The sequence below is a fragment of the Nannizzia gypsea genome, genomic scaffold, assembly GCF_000150975.2.
Source record: "Nannizzia gypsea CBS 118893 supercont1.1 genomic scaffold, whole genome shotgun sequence".
NCBI classification, from domain to species: Eukaryota; Fungi; Ascomycota; class Eurotiomycetes; order Onygenales; family Arthrodermataceae; genus Nannizzia; species Nannizzia gypsea.
The window spans coordinates 1,656,153-1,680,264 of record NW_003345201.1 but is presented as its reverse complement, the minus strand read 5'-3'; the positions used below and the strand labels follow the sequence as shown (position 1 = coordinate 1,680,264).

Here is a 24,112-nt window from a genome sequence, read left to right as displayed (position 1 = left end):
TTCAGCTATCGAACCACGCCTCCCCTGCACGGTTTAACTTCCTTTTACTATTCCTAGCACGAATAAGGCCGCCGGGCCGCGCCGCACGAGACCGCTCCTCACGGTAGGGGGCCATCAGGCCATCCCAGCTGTCCTTGAGCTGGTCTTCAAGGCCCTCTGGGATATCTTGCCCGGTCTGACCTAAGGACCATTTGGCCATTCTGAGCAGCATAAACTCCCGAACCGCAGGAGTTTCTTCCACCTATCAATATATTAGTAAACGACTCAATCTACCACGAATAATTCCGGGAATTGCTCAAAAATCTCACTTACCTTAACGCACTGTCGGCCTGCGTTTCTACAAGCCTGGCAGGTTCCTTTATACCCAGCCGGAACGCAGGCGACGTCCTCCAAGCCTCTCTTGAGGCATCTCTCACACGGGATGTTTCTAAAACATTCCTATAGTTAGCAAAAAATCAAACCAAATCAAGAAACTTCACAAATAGACTCTATTTCTGCGCTATTTGCTTGGGAATTTTAGAAAATACATACCCGATCGTGGCTAGGGTATGGACTGGCGGCGGAGCCATCTTGTTTGACGCCAAGAAAAGAGAAACAAAAGAGAGATACAAGAATCTGCCAGTTCTTAGGGCGCCAATGAGAATGGCTAACCTCAACAAAGTACATCATGGGGATGATTAGGTAATGGACCCCCTTTCCAAATAAACTCCTTAGCCTTATGAATCCAGACTACTCCTTGAGCTATCGACATGCTGGCTTGACTCCTCGAAAGCGCGTAGAATATGAGAAGTCAAGTTATTATTGAGGATATCTTTCAGCCAGCTGCTGAACACTTTTGATACTTACCTTCTTGCATTTCTTGCCGGATTTCGGCACCGCTCGCAAGTACCTGTCCAACGAAGCATCGACGATGCTAAGGATAATCTTGACATGAACAACGTCTTGAGGCATTGCATCTCCCGGCGGAGATAATTATCCCTTTCCTCTAGGGCCTCTTCCCATTCGTTTATAGTCCTTATGGACTGAGTTGCCTCCTCATTAAGCCTATGGCTCTCCTTGTCTCTCAAGGCGACCGCCATCTCCTACCGCTCCAGCTCTTGCTAGAGATTTCTGCCATATATCCTACCTTATACTATTAAGGCGTCTCGTCCCCTGCCGGAGATATGTATCCCGTTCCTCAAAGGTTTCCTCCCTGCGGCCGTCGTGTGGAGAGCGTCAGGGAGGGAAAGTCGAGGAGGATGCGACATGCGACTAGAGGACAGGCTGCTTCAAACACACTGCCATGACGCCGGTCCAGGACTTAGTTATTTAGTGAGTTGGCTGGTACCATCTTTTCTGTCTTTACGAGGATGCCCAGCCTCCCCCCGAATCCGCGTGTCATGGCCCGCGTGGGCTGGAGAAGTGTTCCTTTTTTGTCGTAGTTGGACTGCATGAGATCAAAACAGCCTAATGCCCCAAGTATACCTTGGGTAATGTGCGTGAGTCTAGCTAAAGTGAAATATCCCAACATATTTCCAAAAAAGCTAACTCCATGCATCTCGGCGGCTCCTTGGTTCAGCAAGGTAGCAGTATTAGAGCTCCTATAGGCTTGCGGATATGCAAACACATATTCGGGGAGCTGGCTGAGGGTACTTTTGGAAATGAATCGTGGCTGTTCGTCCCGATGAACGACACTAAATGGTGTTCTTGTCAACAACGTTCTTCAAACGTTCTGCGAGGGTCTCAATTGATATAGCGAGTGCCGATTGTAACGTTGCGTCGCCAGTAGCTTATGTGCGTTAGTCTCGCAGAGTTGTTAGGTCACCGTCACAGGCTTATAATTCAGCCGCCGTCTATAAGTGGGTTATACAGGTATTAGCTATAAGGGCCTCCGTGGTGTCTGCGAGCTATCCTAATGTGATTTGAATGTGGACGACGGCGTATAAAAGTATCAGAATATAGCCCCAACCTGCTGGCCACTAATGCTAGCCCAAGCTTTTGGCTCAGCCGTTTTGATATGATATTTCCCGCAAAGCCGACCCTATGTACCTCTACAGCTACTTGACTCAATGAGGCAGCAGTATCGGAGTCGATATATGCTTGCAGGTTTGCAAGCACGTATCCAGGGAGCTTGTTAACCACTATGACAAAACCATGATTGGAGCGAGTGGGAAGAAAGAAAGAAATTGACGAGGCGTCGACGTAGATATCCCTTATATATAGGCCCGGCTTTAGTGTAGAAATAAGCAAACAGTCACTAAAAATATTCATCCACGCACTTATTCTAAGATACATCTAACCATCGTCAGTCACTGCTGGTAGTTGACTTAAGTTCACCACAGATGAACTAGTGAAGTTATAAATAGATTCAGTGTCCACTTTTAGTCACTAGGTATCCAATAGTTAGTCAGTACCTAACTTTGCAACGGCGGCACTTAAGCTTATTCCGTACTTTTTGAAGTTTGATTAAAGCATCATCAAAGACTGAGCTCTGATGGGTAATGAACTCGCCCGGGCCGCAAAATGATGGCAATGCAGAGAGGACTTTTAACCCTCTCCCCCTCTAATTCCATAAGATGGTCTTTCAAACCTAACATCAGTTTGATCCTCCTGCGGAATTGCGCACAATGGGCTGGTATTTTCATCGCCCCAATATTTCTTAGCTGTTATGTAGCTAACTCTCGGAGGAGCTAGGTCAAATGAGAATGATGAGCTCTTTACATACACATCCGGCCGATTCCTATATAACGAACGACGTCGCCTTGAAGAACGACGGATTTCCTTCGATGTTACTGCCCTGAAGGACGCCGCTGAAAAACACGTTGGACATGGCAAAATTACCAGCCTCCAAAAACTTGCCGAAGGAGGGTTTAATCGGGTATTCCTTCTGACCTCAGAGGACGGATATCAAGCTATTGCCAAAATTCCCTACACTATCACTGTGCCGAAAGAATACACCCCTGCAATCAAAGTTGCTACAACAGACCTTCTACGGTCAAAGGGTGTCCCTGTGCCTCGTATATTTGGCTGGTCCACTGATGCGAACCACCCAGTTAGCGTTGAATATATATCATCATGGAAAAACCATCCGGGACCCCACTGGAGGCCAAATGGCCTAATCTATCGAAGCACGAACGCCAAACGAGAATGTGAATGGACGAGAAGATACGGCAGACCTCGCACTATAGAATTCCCACATGTCGTCTACTTCGAGGACGTCAATTCTCCTGACGAATACACTCGACTTCTCAACCAATATATGGATGTGGCTTCTTACCTCCTTAGCTCAGATTCTCATAACGACCTGAGCTACCCTCTTTTGCGCCATCCAGGTAAGTAAGTCCTTCCAGGCCGACGTTGTAACAAAAATACTAATTTTCTTATTCAGACCTGAATCCTAGTAACGTGTTTATATGCCCAGAAACAAGATCTCCTCCATAATAGACTGGCAGCATGCGAGCTTGCTTCCGCTTCTCCTCGCCACGGGCCATCCTCCGGTGTTTCGGGGTCCTGATCAACCACCACCACGGACACTCGAGAAGTCCAGCCTGCCTGATGACTATGACTCGAGAAGCCCAGAGCAAAAGTCACACGCAAATGAGCTCTACTGACGCAGAATATCTATGACATCTACATGGCATTCAATGGTAGTCTAAATAAAAAGCACTTATCAGGTATGAAAGATCCCCGTGTCCTATCGCTCCAACACCTTATTGAAAGCGCTGAAAAATAATGGAGCGGGGATATTTTTAGCCTAAAGGGGGCATTTATCAGGATATACGAAAACTGGCACCATTTTAACACAAGCCTACCTCAGCCAGTTCCGTATCCAATCTCGTTTACCCAATCCGAGATTGATATATACTACCAATAGGAGCCAACTTGGTTTGAAATGAATGGCCTCGTTGAGTACTGGAAATCGGAGCTAGGAAACCTGGGTGATAATGGCTGGGTGAGGGCTGACGAAGACACTGTGAAGAAGAGCATAGAGTTAAAGCAGGTGTTACTGGATGGCTCTGATACGCCGGAGGAAGAACGATCTGCTCAAGGGCAATGGCCATTCCAGGACCATGACGAGGATAGTCACTAGCTCCAAATGCAGATAGTATATGAGACACCTCAACTCGAGTCCGATATGAGGGAATATACCTTCTCTGGTACAGAGTAGTTAGAGGCGCCTCCGTGATATGAGGGGAAGCACGGAGCATGTACGCTAGAGCAGTGACTGCATAGGAACGGCGAAGAAAAAAGCCCATGCAGAGCCAGAAGTAGATAGTCACAAGTCACACTGCTGGTCAGGTGTCTACGTAAAGTTCGCCTATTTGACCATCTTTCAAGCATGGCATGCTTGTTCGGGTAATAAATAACGAAGTTTATCGATGCCTTAATCTCAAAAAAGGGCCTACTTGCATTTACAGGCGCCTTTATTCGACGCTTTCAGCTGCCATTGGGCCGGGGTGGCTTGCAGCGCCGATCTCACGGCGCCTTGCGGGATCATCGTCGGGGATCTACTGGGGTAAGCTCACTGCACAAACAAATGCTCGATCTAGACCCCAATCCCTCATTGGCGTTATAGGGCAAACAAGGGGAAAGAGACAAGGTTTAGTTAGTGCTGCTGCTCTTGGTTGAGTATATGGAGGGCCTATATTTACATACGATAGGGCTACAGCTTACTTATTTATCGGGGGGTGTCCAATTTCACGGAGAGGAGGGGTTCAAATAACCGGCTGGATTATGGCAGATCGGTGACAGCTGCCGCAGGTAAACGACTATGCAGCTAAAGCTGCTTCATTTGCCATTTTGTCACTCTCGTTGATTTAGATATGCTCTGCTGATTGAATACACGTTACTGATTCTTGGGAATCAGCGCTGTCAACATTGACTAGTTAGCCAACACTGGATTCCTATTGGTGTCTGTGCAACGCTTTCACACAAGAGGCGTCCTATCGTTAAGATTTCCCCTTTCCATCTAGATAAAAAGGAAGAGGAATTATCCAGTCATTTGCCAGCTCTAGGCTCAAAATACATATCCTTGTCACACAACTTCCTGCAAGTATATTGTAGAAGTAAACCGTTCCGTATGTCGAGTCTGTTTCCAATGCCCGAAATATCGATCTCCTCACTGAGAAGCAGACCACCGAGCAAACCCCGAGAAATAGTGTTTTTGACGTATAAGATATATCTCATTAGAGAGAATTGCAATTAGGGCGGATGAGAGCCACTCTGGAGAAAGTGCATGGCTGAACTTCTTCGTGCAGTCATGAGAGCGCGAAAGGCGAGCACGGGGAGACTTCTCCCATGCCAATACCTCCTCTGGAGCAATCGATCGCGACATGTAATCAACTCAGCTGAATTCACACAGAGAGAATGATACCCATACTGAAAGGCCTTCAGCGAAGGTATAAATAGGGGGTATATCTCCCTTCGAAGTTGGAATTCAGAATCATCCAACACATCAAAAACATCCAGCACATCCAAAGCACTCAATCTTCCATACTCCAACCAAATCAATCAGAAAAGAACTATCAGTTCAATCAGCCATCATGCGTTTCACCACCATCCTCCTTGTCGGTCTTGCCTCCGTGGCCACTTCTTTCGCTCGCCCAGGGCTCCAATCCTCCCAGGCCGCCTGCGGGAGCACCAACGGCAACTGCTACGAGAACGACTGCCATGGAGAGCTGAGTGTTGACAGAATCACTTGCTTCTCTGTAGGTATACCATGAATATTCCCCTGCACGCTGAGACTAACCGTAAACCCCTCTTAGGGCCCTTACCGTGACTGTCCATGTGGATACAACTGCGGTGCCGTTAGCGGAAAATGCAATGAGAATGGATGCGAGGGCCATGATGGCCGCTGCACTCGCAGCTACCTCGGCTGCACTTGCATCCCCTAGAGCACTCTCAGACAAACCATTTCGGGTATCTGGGGGACTTGCGGTTATGTTATCTGATGAAGGAAGGGGACCAAGCCTGTCATTTCCGTTGTCTGAAGTTATTATGAGGTATCTGTGTTGAGAGTCTAGTTCACCTTGTCAACAAATCATATTCTGCAGTACTACTAGGTGCGGCTCAATATAAGACTGTCCTTGTTATCTTTGCTCCTCATTCGTTGTAGTTATGTTGAAAAAACGGGCGTTGCGAATAGTTAAACTTGGAAGCTTGTAGTCAATAAGATTAAGGATATTCTTGGCATGAGCCGCATGGTTAGTTAAAGTGGAACCACCACAGGGGAAATAAGTGAATTGAAAAAGCCCTGAAGTCCGACGTGAAGAACCGTAATTTTTGGACTTCACAGTTTTTCAATTCACTTATTTCCCCTATGATAATAACTATAAAGGACCAATCTAGAAAACTGTTGGTTCCTCTAGTTCTTCAGAGACCGAGAAGGAATCAAAGATTAAAATCCTCTATGGGCCGGTGAAGATCAAACCGGGGAGCCTGACGTATAACTAGTTACGACTACGCCACGGACGATCAATTCTAGCCCATAGAAAACTCCTAATTAGTTAGTTATGGGAACAACAAATTGTTGGCGACGCGTCTCAAGTTTGGAGCCTTTCCAAGCAGGAAGTCGCGATGAGTCAGTCGTGCTAGCATCATGTTGGGATATCTGCACTTTAGCTACGACTCGCACACATTGCCCAAGGTATCCTCGAGGTATCAGGCCTTTTTGTCCCTTGTGGTCCAACAAACTATCTAAAGGTAAGCTACTAAGGTTAGAAGATGGCGCTATCTAGGGTTGCTCTTCCGCTAACGCCTCCGAGCAAACAAACCAAAGCCCTCTCGATTAAGCAGCTCCTTCATAGCTCGAAAACCATAGAAAGGAACTAGACACAATTACAGTCCGAAGCCATCAATCTGAAGCGGATAAAGCTACATCCTATTCCCGCCCCAAACGACCGCAGTATTGGGGTATACTATAGTCAGGTCACCGCCGAAGATCCTAGTTCAAAAATCTATATTTCTGCCCCTTATGAACCAATACCCAACTCTTCTAGACGGGCTGAACATGTAAGTTAATGTAGCTATAGTTATTTCGCATATCAATAGTCACTAAGCTAGGTTATAGGAGGAAGAACAGCGAGAGAGACAACGAGATAAGCAGATTGCAGACTAATTTGAGAACCTATAAAAGCAAATTTTAATCAGCTTTTTGAGGAAAATATCGAGTTACGTGAAGAGAGTGCCGAGCTACGAGACCACAATATTGGTAAAGAAGCGTAGTTGGAGATAACACTGCGGATTCGCGCAAACTTGGGGAAAAGGAGTTTGTTGATATATATGGCTAGAAAGCTCCTAGCTAAGGAGCCAAAAGGGTCAGCGTCTACACAAATCGATGGATCAACTACTAGGATCCAGCAACTTGCCACAACAATAACAGATCAACGCCTGGCAAATGCAGGGGTACCTACAAAATATTGCAAAGAACTGAACCGGTTGCCGAGTGTATGTATATGTGTCTTATACCACAGATAACTCCATGCTAATATTTAAATATAGAGGGTGGCAAAGCGAAATGAGTCGGCCCATGATTCGGCCCATGACCTCGCAGCCGTCCTATCTCATCATTCAATGCAAGATCTTTCTGACTAAATGGCCCGCAGCCTTCCCATATGTGTATGGGAAATCAATTTCAACAACTACTTGAAGAAAAGACCGCTAATGACCACCACTCTTAGAGCCCTCGTGAACAATATTCTAAAGCAGAATATTTACTGACCGACTAGTTACCGGTGTGAGCTCACTCTTTTAGCTCAGTCGTTTGGCAAAAGCGAAGAAAGTACGGAAACACAGACTTCCCTATTCCGGGCCACCTCGCGGCTAGTTGTTGTTGTTGCCGGAGGGATGTTTGGAACCCGCGCCGAATTAAAGAAGGCGCTTCAACGCTGGGCGACTGAAATTCCTCAAGAAGGGTACATAAAGATACTGAATAATGCGGTAGCACAGGTTACCGAAATTGCTGAGCAATATGAAATCTTAATCGGCATGTACGAGGTAGGGCGTGATACCCTCAGTGATTATTTTCAGAATACCGCTATATATGGGAAAAGGTCACAAAGGCAATAAAGATTGCCGAGAATGGCCAAAAAACCGTGCAGACTGCACGGCAGACTGTCATCAATATACGAGGTGATAATGGAGTCCATTTCCTTGAGATTAACACGACACAAGGTTGGACGAAGGCGGCAAGCAGAGTTTCTCGCTCCTACCTTCGGACTATGTTGTCCTTAGGCATCACACTCCATCAAGTCGAGGTTCCTTCGCCGCGCCGGAGGTGAGCGACTAGTGGACATGCTAGGCCAACGGTAGATACTCTAAATCTTTTATGTATGTATATTCTTAGGTTTAGTATATAAATAAAAGATAGCTACTCCGTACTGACGAGCCTTTAATGTAAATCAATCACGATAGCCTGCATCTCTAGTGTTTGCTTCAAGATCCCCTGTACTCAGCCACCCTAAAACGTACTATCAGCCATTAGTCATGTCGTTAGTTATTAGATAACCGCATGTGCCGAGGAAAGAAGAAAAAATGCCTTCAAAGGGAGAGAAAGCAAAGAACTCAGGCATAGGACAAGGGGGAGATGCGGATGCAGCCCGAATAATCGCTGTCTCTGCATGGTAACAAGTTCTGGCCCCAGCATGTCTGACTTTATATAACTCCGTACATGTCAACGCCAGCTGAATGCTGCCTTTGTGGCGAATCGGATGCTCTCATAACACGAGCTTGTGCAAGGAACCGCCCAGCTAGTTCAAACGCGCGACGAAACAGCCACAGCCTGCGCCCGCTCCCGCCCGTTCCCCCTTGCTTCTCCGTTGCTCAGCTGCTAAGTGAAGTGTGGCTGGTTTTCGCGGTCTCCTGAGCCCTTATCAAGATAAATCATTTAATCAGCCTCAGGCCCCTCGGGGTGTCTCGCTCCTTGTCGCATTTTCCATAACTACCATCTCGGCACCAGGCGCGGTCTCTTTCTTGAGTCGATCAACGCCTTCGGTCCCGGTTATCTAACGACTTCTCTGAATACGGGCATACCCCGCGCCCTCTCGCAAGCGACCTGACAGTGCGATCATCTTCGAACCGAACCCACTCACACCGTCCATCCTCCTTTCGTGGGTTCTTACCAGGAGACCAAGACGACAGATAACTACAGAACACGGAGCAGACTCGGTCAGCTAGTCGTCATTCGCCATGGGTGTTTTCAGTCGTCTTTTGCCGGTGATCCTCATGGTCCTGCTGGTTGTCGCGCTTGCAGCCATCGGCCTAGTGGTATACAGCATCGCCATGGATGTGAAGGATAACACAAAGAAGAAGATGGAGAAGAAGAACGTAGCGTTTTCAAGAGACGGCGCCAAGGTCGGTGTCAAGGAGATGCAGGCTGAGGAATACCAGGACAGAACACAGAGGTAATTCTACGATTAGAAGTTCTTTAATAGTCATTCTTGTTATAGTGAAGTACTGACCTTAATCGCCGTGCAGTGTCCTCGTCAACATGTGGGAGAATTCTGGTAATGGTCAGACCAGGGGAAGAAAGAAGAAGGCTTGAATATGAGGGACGTTGAGATAAGAAAGATTCGATCAGTCGGCAGAGAACGAAATTAAGTGTTGGCTGCATTGGCATAGATAACTACTGGATGACCCGTTACGACTTTCCATATTCAGGTGTAAATGGTTGGCGAATAGGTGTTTATCTCACTCCCACTGTACTTGTGAAGAACAAAACAAGCAGATGTACTCATATTATCAATGAACTTTTCGACTTGATCTTGAAATAGATATCCCAGGGGCACCAACAACGCAGCTTGTCGGGTGACCTGATCTAAGTAATAGCAGCAATGCAGTGATCGGCTTCTAGATGCATAGATCATATGCAGGTCACGATTTTAGAATGTCGCCGTGTTTTACTCTTCCGGGGGATCTACATCTACCAGCAGCTCACCCTTCCATCTATATCGAGTTACCTTTATCCTTTATTACTGATTAACCATGATATAGAAATTGGCTCTCTTGCTCCTTCGCAACAAGACCAGAAACTCCAGATGAATTAAATGGTGGAAAGTGATAGACGATCTCATTTCTCTCCAGTTGCACACGAATATGCAGCATTGAAGGATGATCCAACATGCAGCTTGGCCTTCCTAACAAACGCCGACATGACCCTCTTATTGGCTTGATGGGTCTATCTAGGAGAAGAGAGCTACGTTTCATGCACACAGCATATGTGAAGGATTGCGGGGGATGAGGATTCTGGCTGCAAGCAAGGGGCGCTTTCAACTTCTTCAGCCCTCGATCTACAGCTCTCCCTTTACTGATTGGTATCTTGGTCTGTCGGATCACCAAATGGAATCCTCCGGTTACTCCACAATGATGCAGTCCTGAGTTGTTATCGTCATGACCCCGTGGGAGATGAAGGAATAAGTTCAGCTTCGGTAGGGAAGATCATGCTGTGTAGTTACGGGGTCATTCAAGCAATATATAAAGGGGCCGATGGTGCTGGGTGATTTCGAACACCTTCAAGCAAGAAAGCACACAAGCACATTGAACAATTGAATACTCCCATACCTCAACAATCCCAAACAAACCAACAGCCAAAATGAAGGGTCTTATGATGTTCTTCCTTGCAGTGACCTCTGTCGCAGCCCTTGCAGCTCCCCAGCCAAAGGAGGGCCTGACCCAGGGCGTACGTCGATCCCCTACTTTTATATAGCCACCTAGTAGATTGTTAGATATAGATGCTGACTTCTTAAATCAGGCCTTCATCTGCGCTTCCGCCCCTTGCAGCAACGATGCTTACTGCAAGAGCAACGGCTGCTACCAGTGCCGTAATGGCGTAAGTTTATGACTCCCAGTCTCCCCTTTTATCACCGAGCTTTGGACTGACCAGGTCCCCGCTTTCCCCAGAGATGCGCATAGTTAAACAAAGCGATCGACGGCCCAACATGGATTGACTGGGCTTATTTCAGCCTCAATCTCGGGTTGTTGACCAGCGAGCGAGGGAGCGACGGGATGCCAGGGGAGTCATTTCGATGAAACATGTGTCACTCTTTAACTAGAAACGAGTCTTCGTCAATAGCCCCAATGAATGAATGAATTCTTATGCAGAACCTTTGACTTGTCAAATGATGAATCGACCACTAGCGACTTCGCATAATGATAGGGTAGACAGTGGTGATATAAATAACCTGTGGACTAGATAGGCAGACGCGGCTGAGCCTCAAGCTAAAAAAGCCACCATTGACTCACACGAGAAGCTGCCTGTTTATTTAAGCACCAGCTTCTTCCCTTTGCCATGTTGGAAGAGCTTGATACCCTTCATGTTCTCACATCTGTCGACTTCCTGCCCTGACAATGTATTCCGAGCCCATCTTCTTCTGGAAACCCGAGCAGGAACACGGGTATCTAGGACAATGGTGGAAGTCTGACTTCACCGTGCCCGCAGAGGATGGAGGCAAGGAGCTGAAATATGAGAACTGTGAACAGTAAGCTTGTCTCATAGCAGGACTCTCTCATCTGTGGAAGCCAGCGTTATACCCCCAGCACCATGATCGCACCAGTCTAAGAAACACGGCATAGTTACATGATGCACCAAAAGGGCGTCCTCTTCGCTCCAGACGACCCCGTAACGCAAGAGATCCTTGCTCCCTCAGGTCCCGTACCTGATCCCAAGACGATAAAAGCTCTAGGCCGCAAAGTGCCCAACTTCGACGACGCGGTGTGGAAGAAAGAACGCTTCCGGATCGTGGTGCAGGGGAACTACTACAAGTTCACGCAGAACCCGGAGCTCAAGGCCCAGCTGCTGGAGACGGGCGATAGGGAGCTTGTCGAAGCTAGTCCGCGCGATAGGATATGGGGAGTTGGCTTTGGAGCGAAGAATGCGCCGGCCAAGAGAGCAAACTGGGGGCTGAATCTGCTTGGAAAGGCGCTGATGGAGGTTCGGGAGCGGATTAGGAGGGAGGAAGAGGAGGCTGAGCAAGAGAAGGGCAACCAGGACGAGTGATTTAACCAAGAGATGTTGGTTGGATGTTTGTTTGTCAGGTTCGATGGACTGTAGAAAGTTCAAGTTTGGTGGTTCTGGCTAATCATGGCCGGCGGATGTTCAATTTGCCTTCCAGGATTGATAGATGCGACGTCATAGCAGAGCAAGCGATATATCAAGGCCTCGTCTACAGGTTCAGGCATAAAGTACATACATATCGCGTTTTAGTGTATACTGAACGACTAATTATCATTGTCTAAACAGCCCTGTACACACCATCACGATGTTCATCCCTTTCCCTATCGTGTGTTTCCAATGCGGAACCGACCAGAATCCATGTCGTTGCAAGGTCGTCGGTCCAACTCTAGGTAGATCAATCCCATCTACCACCCTTACCTATAATCTATCACTAATCAATCTAATGCATGATGTAGGCTTCGCAGTGGGCATTGTTTCAGCGGTATATACCCGCTATATTGTTCTCTACATAATAACTATATAGAAACTAACCATTTATCAGGTCATATGCTACCCTGCAGCTATATTCTGTGGATGCTGGGCAACTGACGCGGGAAAGCGGTAGGCCTGCCATGTCATTATATTAGTTACTGTTTTATGATGTCACTGACAAAGCGGAACTATAGCATGCTTGCGAGGCCTGTCGAGTGGAATCAGGAGGTCAGCCAGATCATTCCGTTCTAGGGGTCCATTCGAAGAGTAGTTTTGTCAGTCATTTAAATAACTAATCAAGTACGGAGTAAACCAATATAATCAATATAACTATTGAATATGAAACTTATCGATCCTTTTTTTCTTCTTAGCCTTCTCAATGGTGATTTTCGCTGGGTGCCTGGGCGATTTGGTTAAATAGTTAGTGTTACCAAGAAATTTGCAATTAGTCTATCTCTTCATATAGTTGGATTTTCATTCTTCAGCTTCGCGGTTCGAATAACCAAATCTTATCATATATAGGTCCTGGGAGTGCTAATAATGCACTCGATTTTGGTGTCTAGGTTCTGCACCCGACCATACCTCCCAATTAGAACTGCTTTACCTCGGGCTTTCCCCCCGAAACGTCTTCCAAACCGATGCAAGATGTCTACCCTCAGGGAGCCGCTTACACCAGGGATGCAGTTGACGAGTGATTCCGGAAACATCTACAGGATCGAAGAAACTCTGCGTGAACAAAGGAACCCGCTACCCTGCGTCTATCGCGCGTGGTAAGCCTTTAAACACGGCTAAACTTAAGATTGTACTTGATTGTCTAATGTTTGGAAAGCTCCGGAGAGAAGAAATACATTCTCAAGAACATGATACCAGGCGAATTTGAGTATCAACTTGATCTGCAGAGACGTTTCTCAGCCTGTCCCAATATCCGGGCAGTAACTGATACGATCCAACCTCTTGAGATGTTCATATACCCTTACCTAACGGGGGACTTACAACACCTAAGCCCCAAGTTAAAGTCAAGGAAAACAAAGGTTGATATACTGCGAAATGCCTTACAGGGTCTTCGAGATATGCACAAGAGAATGTTGTTCATAACGGTGGGTTGTATAGTACCATTGGCAATAGAATATATGCCGTGACTAACAGATCGAATAGATATCAAAGCAGACAATGTGCTGATAGAGTATGAGGAATCAAGGGCAGGCGCAGGAGAAGAGGCGGTAAAGATCAAGAGTGTTCAAATATCAGACCTTGAAGACACCGTCCTCCTGCCGGCGGGGAAGTGGTTTAGAGGAGGTCTCTGTGGGAATGCAATCTGGAGAAGTCCTGAGAGCTGGTGCCGGGCGCGCCAGAACATCAGCTCAGATATCTTCTCCTTTGGAATCGTGGTATGTTCTGCATTCCCTGGTCGGCTTGACTTGAACTCGGACGCTAAGTTAGTTGATGGACAACCAGATGATATATGTCATGGTGGACGAGCTGGTCTTCCACGTTGGCTGGGAGAAGCTAGACGCAGCAGACGCATGGAGACACGTCCTGGCCCGGCACATCTCCTACTTTGCGGACTTAGACGGGCTCGACGGGCTGCTGAAACACATCGGCACTGAGAACCCGTTCTACCAACGTCTGGTGAGCCTGGCAGAGAACTGTAGTCCGCGACAACCCTTTGAGACATGGGGGTATGTTGACCCAGAGCTGCGAAACCTGGTAGGCAAGATGACCTGCCTGGATCCGTCTAGGAGAATCACTGCTGCCGAGGCGCTGGAGCATCCTTGGTTTCAATAAGCATGGATGAAAGGGATGTAATAGACTATCTTGACCTTTTGCCCGCCGTTGGTTCTTTGATGTAGAGTAGAGTATAGTAGAGCCGACCAGAGAAATAACTTCAACATCTCCGCTTTCTCTCGCCTGTTTTCCCTTTAATTTAACTGATTACCTACTTACTTGCATCCATTACCCCAGCTTCATCCGTTTGGCCGCTGTCGCGTACTCTCCGTCGGAAAACCGGAGGTCACCGAAAGCTCCTCCGACTGTCTTTGACTTGAAGTAACTACTTATGTGTAGATATAGAGGAGTTTGCTATGTGTATCCTCTGCCTGCCACAGTGTCATCCCATCTCATCCCGTCTTGTGCTGTCGAGACGGAAGAGAGAGAATTTGAGAGATGATAAATGAGTGACAAGAGACGGGACGGGTGCTCCGAGTCGTTGTGCTACCTTGGAAGCAGCAAGTCTTTCATCTCAAGTAACACGGTCAGGTGCAGTCGTTAACTAGTCACTCCGTCGTCGCACATGTAGTCAGCCATCTCTCAGCCAGCTAGATAATAGATGAAGTCTAGGATGTAGTCTTGTTTGTCCCTTGCCGACTCAAGCATCCAGCTCGTATAACTTGATGCCCTCGCTACCTAGCTGTCCCCGTTATCCTCGGCCGCCCTCGCCCTCGCTAGCTAAGTCGAGACAAGCATTTTGACCTCGGGCTTGGCCCTTGGAAGATCAGTTAAAAGTGACATCAGAGCGTGACATCGAGAAGCGGAGGCGAAGGTCGAAAGGGCGGTTGGTGGTCCAGGTCTATAGAAGCTGAAGTCGAAGCTGAAGTCAGTGGAAGAGAAGAGAAGCAGAAGAAGAGAAGAAGAAGAGAAGGAGAGAAGAAGAAGCAGTACAACAGTGACTACCGTAGTTATGCAGGCAGGCGAGCAAGAGTAACGTCTCTTCCTTCGGGACTCTGCATGCAGTGCAACAGTGAAGTCTCTCCCTTTTCCTCACTCTCTTCCCTGCCTGCCCCCTGGTTGGTCTCTCCACAGTGGATGAGAAGCTGCAGGCAAGAAGGGAAGATGGAGGGTGGGATAGACGGTTAAGCAGTACTATTTCTTCTTCTTCTTTTAATTACGACTTCGACTTCTTCTTTTCCTTCTCTTTCTTTACTCTTACGTCTTTCATCTCAAGCCTGGTTGAGACCAAAGGCATCAAAGGCCTTCTCTGCCGTCATCGACTTGAGGGCGAAAAAGCATAAAGGGACGCCAAAAAGCAGCCAAAAAGCAGTGATAAGACGTCGGCCTCCAGCTTCAACGTCAACTTGTCAACTCGCCAGCTTCAACATCAAGGACACAAGATCAAGGTCGAGCATCAAGCATCAAGCAAGACAGCTACTACTTCTTCACATCTACTTCCTTCATACCATATACCAAGATGGCTGCCATAGACGACAGCAACAAGAGCCTCCGGCAGTCGCCCATGGAGTGCTTCCGCGACCTGTTCAACTGGAAGGTCAGGGTCGAGGAGACAGACAGCGTCACCGGCGTCACCACCGTCGAGTACCGCGACCCCGAGCCGCTCAAGAACCCGATCTCCCTGGCTGCCCAGCTGTCGGCGCGCAACTGGCTCTTCTTCGTGGTCGGCCTGTTCGCCTGGATCTGCGACGCCTTCGACTTCCACGCCCTCTCGATCCAGACCGTCAAGCTGTCCAAGTACTTTGGCCGCAGCAAGACCTCCATCTCCACGGCCATCACCCTGACTCTCCTGCTCAGATCGGTCGGTGCAGCCATCTTTGGCCTGGCCGGAGACAGATGGGGGCGCAAGTGGCCGATGGTGGCTAACATGCTCATCCTGGGCGCGCTGCAGGTCGCAACCATCTACTGCGCTACTTTCGCTCAGTTCCTGGCCGTCAGAAGCCTGTTCGGTCTCTTCATGGGCGGTGTGTACGGTAACGCCATCGCCATGGCCCTGGAGAACTGTCCCGTTGAGGCGAGAGGCTTGATGTCCGGTGTCCTTCAGCAGGGTTACTCGATGGGCTACGTCTTTGCGGCATGCGCCAACCTGGGCGTCGGTGGCTCCACGGACTCATGGAAGATCGTCTTCTGGATCGGAGCAGGCATCTCTTGTCTGTCTGGAGTCATCCGCATCTTCATGCCTGAGTCGAAACAGTTCCTGGCTGCACGCAAGGAGCGCAAGGAAGGCTTAAAGAACGGTGCCACCACCCCGGGCAAGTTCTGGAGAGACACCAAGGAGATGCTGGCCAAGGACTGGAAGCTGGTGATATACTGCATCTTCCTCATGACCTGGTTCAACTTCTACAGCCACACCTCCCAGGACAGCTACACCACCTTCATGCTCACTGAGAAGTCTCTCAACAACTCCGCTGCCTCTCGCGCATCCATCCTCATGAAGGTCGGCGCCTGTGTCGGCGGTACCATCCTCGGCTACATGTCCCAGTGGCTCGGCCGTCGCCGCACCATCGTCCTCTCCGCCCTACTGTCGGGCCTGATCATCCCAGCCTGGATCCTGCCTCACGGCGAACACTCCCTCTCCGCCTCGGGCTTCATGATGCAGTTCTTCGTCCAGGGCGCCTGGGGCGTCATCCCCATCCATCTCAACGAGCTCTCCCCTCCAGCCTATCGATCCAGTTTCCCGGGTCTAACGTACCAGCTGGGCAACATGATCTCCTCCCCATCAGCCCAGATCGTCAACGCCGTTGCAGAGTCAATGACGGTCAGGGGAGACAACGGCAAGCCGGCGCCTGGCTACGGCGCCACCATGGGAGTAGCCACAGCCATCATCGCGCTTGGTATCATGGTCACGACCGCCTTTGGACCGGAGATGAGAGGCCGCAAATTCGAGCTGGCCAAGGTCGCGGGACAGGTTCATGCAGACGGTGAGGGTAAGCAGCAGGGAGACCTCGAGACCGGCATGGGAGGAGGACAAGAGAAGACGGAAGCTTCGGAGCTGGAAAAGGCGTTTGAGAGCAGAGTTTAGCTAACCTTGTCCCGATTTTACCGAAATGTCCATCATGCAACGAAGAAAAAAAACAACAAGCACTGGCGTCTTAGTATCTTGTCAGGTGCTAAAGAATTATGTTCTGTTATGCCTTTCAATAAATACATCTATGTATCTACGGAGTACGGAGTTAATTCATTATCTTTTTTAAATTTGCCGAGGTTCAAAAGTTGTGTATCTTACATAATCGCTTTATGCCGTAATTTATCTTTTATGCATAGTTTTATGCACATATAATAAACTCCGTCGCTTCTCACGCGAGCAAAACTACGAAGAAGACGAAGAAGACGAAGAAGTCGATCAATCAATCAAACGCCAGCCATGACAGAACGGAGCATTTCACTAGCCGATCGAAATAAAAATATGACATCTCCTTTTACCTTCAAGCGACCCACGCCAACGAAAAAAAAGGGTCCTCTCGAGCCCAGGGTTTTTCCTTCTTAACTCCGTACGAAAGCAAGAGGACACGATCCTGACAGCGCCATCTCCAAGACGATCGACACTGCAACAGCCAGAAAGTCACCCGCAGGATCACGCGAGTTAACCTGCCTTCATCTCACGCAGACAGACCTGCAGCCGGGCGTACAGCTCGACGGATAGCCACCAGGCAGCTCTGCATTTCCACGGAGCCACGGACAAGACGCAACGTCCCTACGCAATACGCACTCGCACTACGCAACTACGCACGACGCAACCGCCAGCCTCCTCCTAGCTCGCCCGCCCCTAACGCACCGTGACCTCATCTCGGGGGCTCGGGGACTCGGCGCGAAGAGGGACCAGCCCTGTAACTGCCCATCATTTAACTTCGCTAAGCAAGCAAAAACGAGCTAAGGGAACCAAGGAACCGCTGGTCAAGACGGAAGATCTGGGTGCCCGAACGTCCGCCGGTCGCTTCGCTCGGGAAAGGCAAAGAGATAAATTACCTTTCAAGGCTATATTTCGCTAGTTTCTAGTACGCATGGGCAATGGGGCAGCTGTTGGTTAACCTAGTTGGCTCTGCCGGGATGCTTGGTGCGCAAGACTAGCAGGAGGATACGATGTATAAGGATGCTTGGAACAGGACTATGGGTAATTTTGGGCTTCACTTCAGCAGCAAGCAGCAGCAAATGCCGGGGGGCCAGCATAGTCTTATTTTTCTGGTTATTAAAAAGTAACGGGCGGACTTGCAAGCTGACGATGCAGGCATGGTCGACGCTGCTGCTTATAGTTCCAGCTGACTATTTGTGATATTGCATGCCACCAAGCCTGGGCTGCGACGTCTTGCTCGTTTCACTCCTGAGGCCGCATCCTTAGAGAAGGCCTGAGAAAGGGCGGCTGAGTGAAGATACAGCAACAGTTACGGAATACGGAATACGAGCGGGAGATTTGACTGTGTAGAGTGACTTGCGCCGCCGCCACTTTTGCTAGGTCAATGAAGTCACTCTGCATCCGCATCCGAAGCATCCGCGTATTGTCACGCCCGTTACAGCCTGTCTCCACGCAAGCCTTGGCCTCCGTTACAGCCCCGTTACCTTACGTTACCGTACGTGACCGAAGCTCTCTGCTTATGTCAGCGGACCTTTTCTCGCTTTCTCGCTTTTTTTGGGTTGAATAAAAAGCGCAGGCAAAAACCTCCAACTCTGCGTCTTTCGACTGCTTCTACTTCTGCTTCTACTTGTTCTTTGGTCTTAATCTACCGACATCCTCCCTCGACATCGACATCTCAGCTCCTGGCTTGCCCTGACCTGCTTGTCGGGCTGTCTTGTGCTGGTGCGGTTCTGCCTGGCTGCTTCTACACGTTCCCTTCGCCCCCATCTCCCGAAGCAAGACGGACAGACGGACACCCAACACACGAGACCAGCACCGACCAAGAGAACCTCGCTACCAATTGACCGGCATAGAGACTTCTACCTCTCAGCTGCAGTTCAACGAAGACGAGATAGACCAGAAAGATGGCCTCCTGGAAGGACCATCCGTTCGCGAAACCGCCGCTCCTGATACCATGGCGCTCGCTGCAGCTACTGCTCCCTTTCCCTTCACGCCTCCGCCGCCGCATCCGGTCCAAGTTGCGCTCGAGAACGTCTCCTTCCTCCTCCATAACACGCCTGTCGACTTCGTTCTCTCCTCTAGACACCCTCAAGGCGCTGCAGGCTCATAGGTGGACCATATACGACGGCCAATACCTCGTGCTTATCGTGCTGGGCATCTTCTCCCTCTGCATCATCGAGTCGCCGGGACCGCTGGCAAAGACCATCGTAGCTCTCGGCCTGATCAGCTCGCTTCTTATGCCGATAACATGCCAGTTCTTTCTTCCTTTCCTGCCGGTAATCTGCTGGCTGATATTCTTCTATGCTTGCCAGTGAGTTCTTCCAACCCCCCTGCCTTACCTAACTAGGCACCACCCTTTTCCCGCATCCTGAAACATGAAGGTGTCCGAGCTAGGTAACATGAAGCTTGAAGGGGGAACTCCTGTGCTAAGATATAATGACTTGTAGATTCATCCCCAGCGACTGGCGGCCGCCGATCTGGGTCCGCGTCCTGCCTGCCCTGGAGAACATCATCTACGGCGCAAACCTGTCAAACATCCTCTCAGCTCACCAGTCTACCGCTCTGGACCTTCTCGCCTGGCTCCCCTACGGGATCATGCATTACGGTGCTCCCGTCGTTTGCGCCATCTTCCTCTTCATCTTCGGCCCTCCCGGCATCACTCCCATCTTTGCTCGCAGCTTCGGATACATGAATATTGCAGGTGTCATTATCCAGTTCCTCTTCCCTTGCTCTCCACCTTGGTACGAAAACCTCTACGGTCTTGCGCCAGCTCACTACGGCATGCCAGGAGACCCCGGTGGTCTGGCACGCATTGACGCCCTGTTTGGCATTGACCTGTACACCTCCGGCTTCTCTGCCGCACCTGTACCCTTCGGCGCCTTCCCATCCCTCCACGCCGGCCATGCCACCTTTGAAGCGCTCTTCATGAGCCATGCATTCCCAAAACTCAAGCCGGTCTTCATCACTTACGTTGTCTGGCTCTGGTGGTCAACCATGTACCTCTCCCACCACTACGCTGTCGACCTTATCGGTGGCGGTCTCCTTGCTGCAGTCACCTTCTACTATGTCAAGTCTCGCTTCCTTCCACGCGTGCAAACCGACAAGTTCACTCGCTGGGACTACGACTATGTTGAAGTCGGCACTGCCGACATGAGCATGCCTGGCTCATACGGCTATGACGTCGCTGATGGCCTACAGCTTGACAGTGACGAATGGACCGTCGGATCCAGCTCATCCATTTCCTCTGGCTCATTGAGCCCAGTCGACGAGCAGTCGGCATGGGGCGCTGAGATAGACGTCGTACCCAAACGCTCTTCAGACCTCGAGACCGGCTTAGGCATCTCAAGATGAGAGCATACAAATACCTTAGCAGGAATGAACAAACCTACACAAACATACGATACGATAATGTATTAATATATACGACCGGACAGGGAAGGGGTGGGGTTGGGGACAGAGAGGTTTGGAAACGGTCGAGAACAGGCTCGGTTTATCTATCGTTATACCGCCCTGACAAATTCATCGCTTGGATACGACGCACGACACAGATTATCAACATACTATCTATCTACCCTCTCCCACACTGCCCGCCTGCTTATTGTTACAACGCAGGCTGAGACGGGGGATATACATATGTTTCTTTCTTTTGGATCAAAAAGTGCTTAACTTACCGGACCGGATCATTGGAATGGATGGTTGGGAACCAACGGGGCATCTGGTTTTGGGTGTTAATGGAGTTGATGGTGACGGTGACGGTGATACCACTTTTGTTTCCTTACATTCGCTTCGTGGACTGCGGAAGACCTATCCAGGCTGGATACGTTCGCTTTGAACACTATCGTTTTATTCTTTTTGGAGAAGAAGGTTGATTAATTGATGAGGATAAGGAGGAGGACGAGGTGGCTGCCCCCTGAATCTGGGGATGCAGGATAACACAGCTCCGCGCTTTGACGTGTGGATGCAAGTGATGAACACAACCAAACCGACAGAGAGAAGATATTGCCTTCTGTCATGAATACAAATGCAAGAAAACAAGCAAGCAGCAAGTGCGTTGGCCATGCATATTATACCCCCTTTTTACACTTTGAGCGATTGGTTGAAGAATCCTTTAATGCTATTGTTATGCAAGCGAGCGATCTTTTTAGCCTTGTGATACCTCATATGGCCATTCTATAGCCAACCCCCTTCCCCCCTATCTCCCCCCGATCCCGCCACTTTACTTTACGCCAACTGCTTGCTTGACTTGACTTGATTCATGATGTAATTATTTTATCCCAACGGCTACTTGCATATCTGCCGAGTAGCTTGTATTGTATTAGCATAATACCTAATTCATTGATTTTACGATAACATTATTATTTCTGGCTTGTTATCATAGCTTAAGCTGGCTATGGTCTATATAAATAACTCTGTGGTAAGTTAATGTAACATGTGGTAAAAATGGTAGACGTATGTATCTACTCGTCGTCATATACCTTCACTCGGCTGGCTATCTCCCTGATACGAGAGACGTAGTTCTCCTCGATAGAATCGCCCTTGCCACCTGCAACGCGCAGAATCAAGTCGTTCAAAGATGATCGGCCCAGTATATCAACATGGTCGGCTACCGTCAATTAGCATCAAACTAGCAAAACACGAATAGACATGGCGGGCGGAAAGCTTACCTGTATTCGGACCTCCTCGCGGCGAAAACCGTTCAGGCTCATGAGGCATCTCGTACACTTTAATAGGTATTCTGGCGGGATTATACCTCTTGATCCTCCATCCACGAGTACCCATATAACCCAAACTAAGCAAGTTAACAGTCCCATCGCCTTCATTCATAACAACGCCCCGATCGACGTGTCCTTCCCCTTCGCCTTCCATCACAGATGTGTCCATAGTAACATTCAGTTTCGACAGATGGTCAACTTCCTCGCGGTAGAAGTAGCTTCGTTCAGTTGGCTTGCCGACGCCATAGAACGAATATATCTTCATATTGGGCGCCAGCGGAAGACGGGTTTCAAGCGGATTCAGCCATTTGCGAGGATCGTTTTCGTTAGCTTCGACTTCTGCTGCTGTATGCGCCACGCCATGCGAGTAGTTCTCCCTAAGCTGGTTGCGGTACCACGGTTCCGAGATGTTGTACAGATACTCCAGCCCGTCTTCGACGGTGAAGTTATATTTCGAAGCGGCTGTGAGGGTAGTGTTTGATCGGAAGTTCAGCAGGTTGCCGTTTGTTACGGGTTGATTGGGGAAGTCGTCTGGTGCCCAGGTATGGTTGCCCCATACCTCGTTGCCGCCCTTTGGTAACATGCTGGAAATGCCGGGCATGGCGCGGAAGATCTCAGCTCGTTCTTCTTTGGATAGGAATTTCTCGAGGCCGTACACTGCAAAGGCGTTGAGTTGTGCGGTATCTCTCATCTCTCCGGATAGTACGGCTGTAAGTCCCTTGGAAGTGCCCAACATGCAGCCGCTGACGTTGATCCAGGACGCAATGTGACGGTCTACCCAGTCCGGACCACCGTTGCCGTAGCCTTTGTGTTCAGCCCATTTGAAGAAGAATAGAGCTACCTGTGATCCCATACTGTGTGAGACAAGGACGACTTTCTTCCCGTTAAGTTTCACTGCGGTCTCGATGTGGTCCTTGAGCTTGCTGAAGTAGTGATCTCGATGCTCTAGGTTAAGGTATGATAGTCTCCAGTCATAGGCTGCTGAATAGGCGTTTGTAGGGTCATATCCTATCGTCGCCAAATTTTCTAATATCTTATTCCAGATCCAGTAGCCTGTGATGAAGAAGTCCGTTGCATCAAAGCCTTGCGCAGCCCGTAGCTTGACTCCAGGTGGGTCAAGTCCGGTCTCTTTGTCCAGCATGATGTTAGTCTTCCAGCCTGCAGTGTCAAGGACAAGTGCACGCATCATGCTCCAACTGCCCCAGAGACGCTTTCGGAAGTACGGCCTTGATTTCTCATCCGTTCCCCAGCTCTCTAGACCAGTAGATATAACTCCGGGTATCATGATGACTGGGTGATGGGCCTTAATCCCCTGTGACTGCAGATGCAAACCCACTGAAAACGAATCATAGCTAACCGTCTCACGTTCACTTTGCTGTTATAGAGTCAGTATATGCATTTCTATAGGTCTGAAGATATATGGGTATGTATCGCACCGAAAACTCCTTTGCATCCCGGACAATGCCGGCAGGTATAACTTCAATCAGCGAGTCGATATTAAGATCCAGCAACGCGTCTAAGCTGATAACCTCATTCTGATTTGCGAAAAACAGCGCCACAAATATCCCAAAGATCCCTCCCAGTCCAAATATCAAACCATTTCGCCGCTTGCTTCTTCTCTTCGTGGGGCCTGCATCGTCAGGTTTCGAGGGTGTGTGGACATATACGACCTCCTTTTCGACCTTTTTGCGGCAGTTATCTTCGGCCTTGGGCGCTTCTGTCACTTTTTCTGAAACTGTAGCTTTGGATACAGCGCTCGCATTCGAGGGAGTGTTCTCGTCACTGGCAGATGTAGATACGAGGTCTGCACCCAACCGACGTCGAAGTTCCGCCATAGCAAAAATATAGTACAAAAACAGGCGCGCAAGCTGGACAGACGCCTATCGACTGCTCATGGCCCTCCGGAAGCGAGTATCAAAGGCTAAGGATCGCTAACCAAGGGTTCTTCGGCTTTTCTTTAGGTATCGAGGGAAGGATTTCGTCTTCCAGAGGAGTAGAAATAAATAGCTAGTTAGCGGGCCACCCTCTTAGTGTCAATCACATGGAATAAAAACGCCAACGTCTGCACCAATGCGCCTGACAGTGTCGAGAGAATAGGAGGAGACTAAGAGGAACTTCGCGGTACACAGCTGAAGAGGAAGAAAGAGGAATAAGTAAGAAGAGGGAGAGGCAAGACACAAAAGAAAGAGGAAGAAGACTCGAAGC

General features: G+C 49.0%; 14 protein-coding genes across 14 annotated transcripts; 11 read left to right on the top strand and 3 right to left on the bottom strand.

Moving 5' to 3' along the window:
• Position 1: 1 nt before the first annotated feature.
• On the bottom strand, positions 2-569 carry MGYG_00627 (hypothetical protein; the record flags this gene model as incomplete). Its single annotated transcript, XM_003176491.1, has 3 exons — positions 2-241; positions 313-427; positions 532-569. The coding sequence occupies 3 exons, from the start codon at positions 567-569 to the stop codon at positions 2-4; spliced, it is 393 nt and encodes a 130-aa protein (XP_003176539.1).
• A 147-nt stretch (positions 570-716) lies between these two features.
• Positions 717-1,079, bottom strand: MGYG_00626 (hypothetical protein; the record flags this gene model as incomplete). The annotated part of the gene is made up of 2 exons (XM_003176490.1): positions 717-822; positions 847-1,079. The coding sequence occupies 2 exons, from the start codon at positions 1,077-1,079 to the stop codon at positions 717-719; spliced, it is 339 nt and encodes a 112-aa protein (XP_003176538.1).
• A 1,423-nt stretch (positions 1,080-2,502) lies between these two features.
• MGYG_00625 (hypothetical protein) lies at positions 2,503-4,069 on the top strand (the record flags this gene model as incomplete). Its single annotated transcript, XM_003176489.1, has 4 exons — positions 2,503-2,614; positions 2,667-3,315; positions 3,401-3,572; positions 3,740-4,069. 4 exons carry the CDS (start codon positions 2,503-2,505, stop codon positions 3,851-3,853), a joined length of 1,047 nt encoding a protein of 348 aa, XP_003176537.1. The 3' UTR covers positions 3,854-4,069.
• Positions 4,070-5,522: 1,453 nt separating this feature from the next.
• MGYG_00624 (hypothetical protein) lies at positions 5,523-5,873 on the top strand (the record flags this gene model as incomplete). Its single annotated transcript, XM_003176488.1, has 2 exons — positions 5,523-5,687; positions 5,745-5,873. The coding sequence occupies 2 exons, from the start codon at positions 5,523-5,525 to the stop codon at positions 5,871-5,873; spliced, it is 294 nt and encodes a 97-aa protein (XP_003176536.1).
• Positions 5,874-6,577: 704 nt separating this feature from the next.
• MGYG_00623 (hypothetical protein) lies at positions 6,578-7,096 on the top strand (the record flags this gene model as incomplete). The annotated part of the gene is made up of 3 exons (XM_003176487.1): positions 6,578-6,625; positions 6,823-6,990; positions 7,049-7,096. The coding sequence occupies 3 exons, from the start codon at positions 6,578-6,580 to the stop codon at positions 7,094-7,096; spliced, it is 264 nt and encodes an 87-aa protein (XP_003176535.1).
• Positions 7,097-7,260: 164 nt separating this feature from the next.
• On the top strand, positions 7,261-8,046 carry MGYG_00622 (hypothetical protein; the record flags this gene model as incomplete). Its single annotated transcript, XM_003176486.1, has 2 exons — positions 7,261-7,425; positions 7,738-8,046. The coding sequence occupies 2 exons, from the start codon at positions 7,261-7,263 to the stop codon at positions 8,044-8,046; spliced, it is 474 nt and encodes a 157-aa protein (XP_003176534.1).
• Positions 8,047-9,165: 1,119 nt separating this feature from the next.
• Positions 9,166-9,520, top strand: MGYG_00621 (hypothetical protein; the record flags this gene model as incomplete). Its single annotated transcript, XM_003176485.1, has 2 exons — positions 9,166-9,380; positions 9,454-9,520. 2 exons carry the CDS (start codon positions 9,166-9,168, stop codon positions 9,518-9,520), a joined length of 282 nt encoding a protein of 93 aa, XP_003176533.1.
• A 1,047-nt stretch (positions 9,521-10,567) lies between these two features.
• MGYG_00620 (hypothetical protein) lies at positions 10,568-10,816 on the top strand (the record flags this gene model as incomplete). Its single annotated transcript, XM_003176484.1, has 2 exons — positions 10,568-10,654; positions 10,727-10,816. The coding sequence occupies 2 exons, from the start codon at positions 10,568-10,570 to the stop codon at positions 10,814-10,816; spliced, it is 177 nt and encodes a 58-aa protein (XP_003176532.1).
• Positions 10,817-11,322: 506 nt separating this feature from the next.
• On the top strand, positions 11,323-11,971 carry MGYG_00619 (hypothetical protein; the record flags this gene model as incomplete). The annotated part of the gene is made up of 2 exons (XM_003176483.1): positions 11,323-11,453; positions 11,548-11,971. 2 exons carry the CDS (start codon positions 11,323-11,325, stop codon positions 11,969-11,971), a joined length of 555 nt encoding a protein of 184 aa, XP_003176531.1.
• Positions 11,972-12,233: 262 nt separating this feature from the next.
• Positions 12,234-12,652, top strand: MGYG_08897 (hypothetical protein; the record flags this gene model as incomplete). Its single annotated transcript, XM_003176482.1, has 4 exons — positions 12,234-12,318; positions 12,385-12,410; positions 12,471-12,529; positions 12,595-12,652. 4 exons carry the CDS (start codon positions 12,234-12,236, stop codon positions 12,650-12,652), a joined length of 228 nt encoding a protein of 75 aa, XP_003176530.1.
• A 393-nt stretch (positions 12,653-13,045) lies between these two features.
• Positions 13,046-14,185, top strand: MGYG_00618 (serine/threonine protein kinase; the record flags this gene model as incomplete). The annotated part of the gene is made up of 4 exons (XM_003176481.1): positions 13,046-13,170; positions 13,230-13,504; positions 13,547-13,788; positions 13,856-14,185. 4 exons carry the CDS (start codon positions 13,046-13,048, stop codon positions 14,183-14,185), a joined length of 972 nt encoding a protein of 323 aa, XP_003176529.1.
• A 1,399-nt stretch (positions 14,186-15,584) lies between these two features.
• MGYG_00617 (carboxylic acid transporter) lies at positions 15,585-17,147 on the top strand (the record flags this gene model as incomplete). The annotated part of the gene is made up of 1 exon (XM_003176480.1): positions 15,585-17,147. The coding sequence occupies one exon, from the start codon at positions 15,585-15,587 to the stop codon at positions 17,145-17,147; it is 1,563 nt and encodes a 520-aa protein (XP_003176528.1).
• Positions 17,148-19,099: 1,952 nt separating this feature from the next.
• Positions 19,100-20,546, top strand: MGYG_00616 (hypothetical protein; the record flags this gene model as incomplete). Its single annotated transcript, XM_003176479.1, has 2 exons — positions 19,100-19,506; positions 19,643-20,546. The coding sequence occupies 2 exons, from the start codon at positions 19,100-19,102 to the stop codon at positions 20,544-20,546; spliced, it is 1,311 nt and encodes a 436-aa protein (XP_003176527.1).
• A 1,106-nt stretch (positions 20,547-21,652) lies between these two features.
• Positions 21,653-23,742, bottom strand: MGYG_00615 (Phospholipid:diacylglycerol acyltransferase; the record flags this gene model as incomplete). Its single annotated transcript, XM_003176478.1, has 3 exons — positions 21,653-21,798; positions 21,860-23,282; positions 23,344-23,742. 3 exons carry the CDS (start codon positions 23,740-23,742, stop codon positions 21,653-21,655), a joined length of 1,968 nt encoding a protein of 655 aa, XP_003176526.1.
• Between the last annotated feature and the right edge of the window lie 370 nt (positions 23,743-24,112).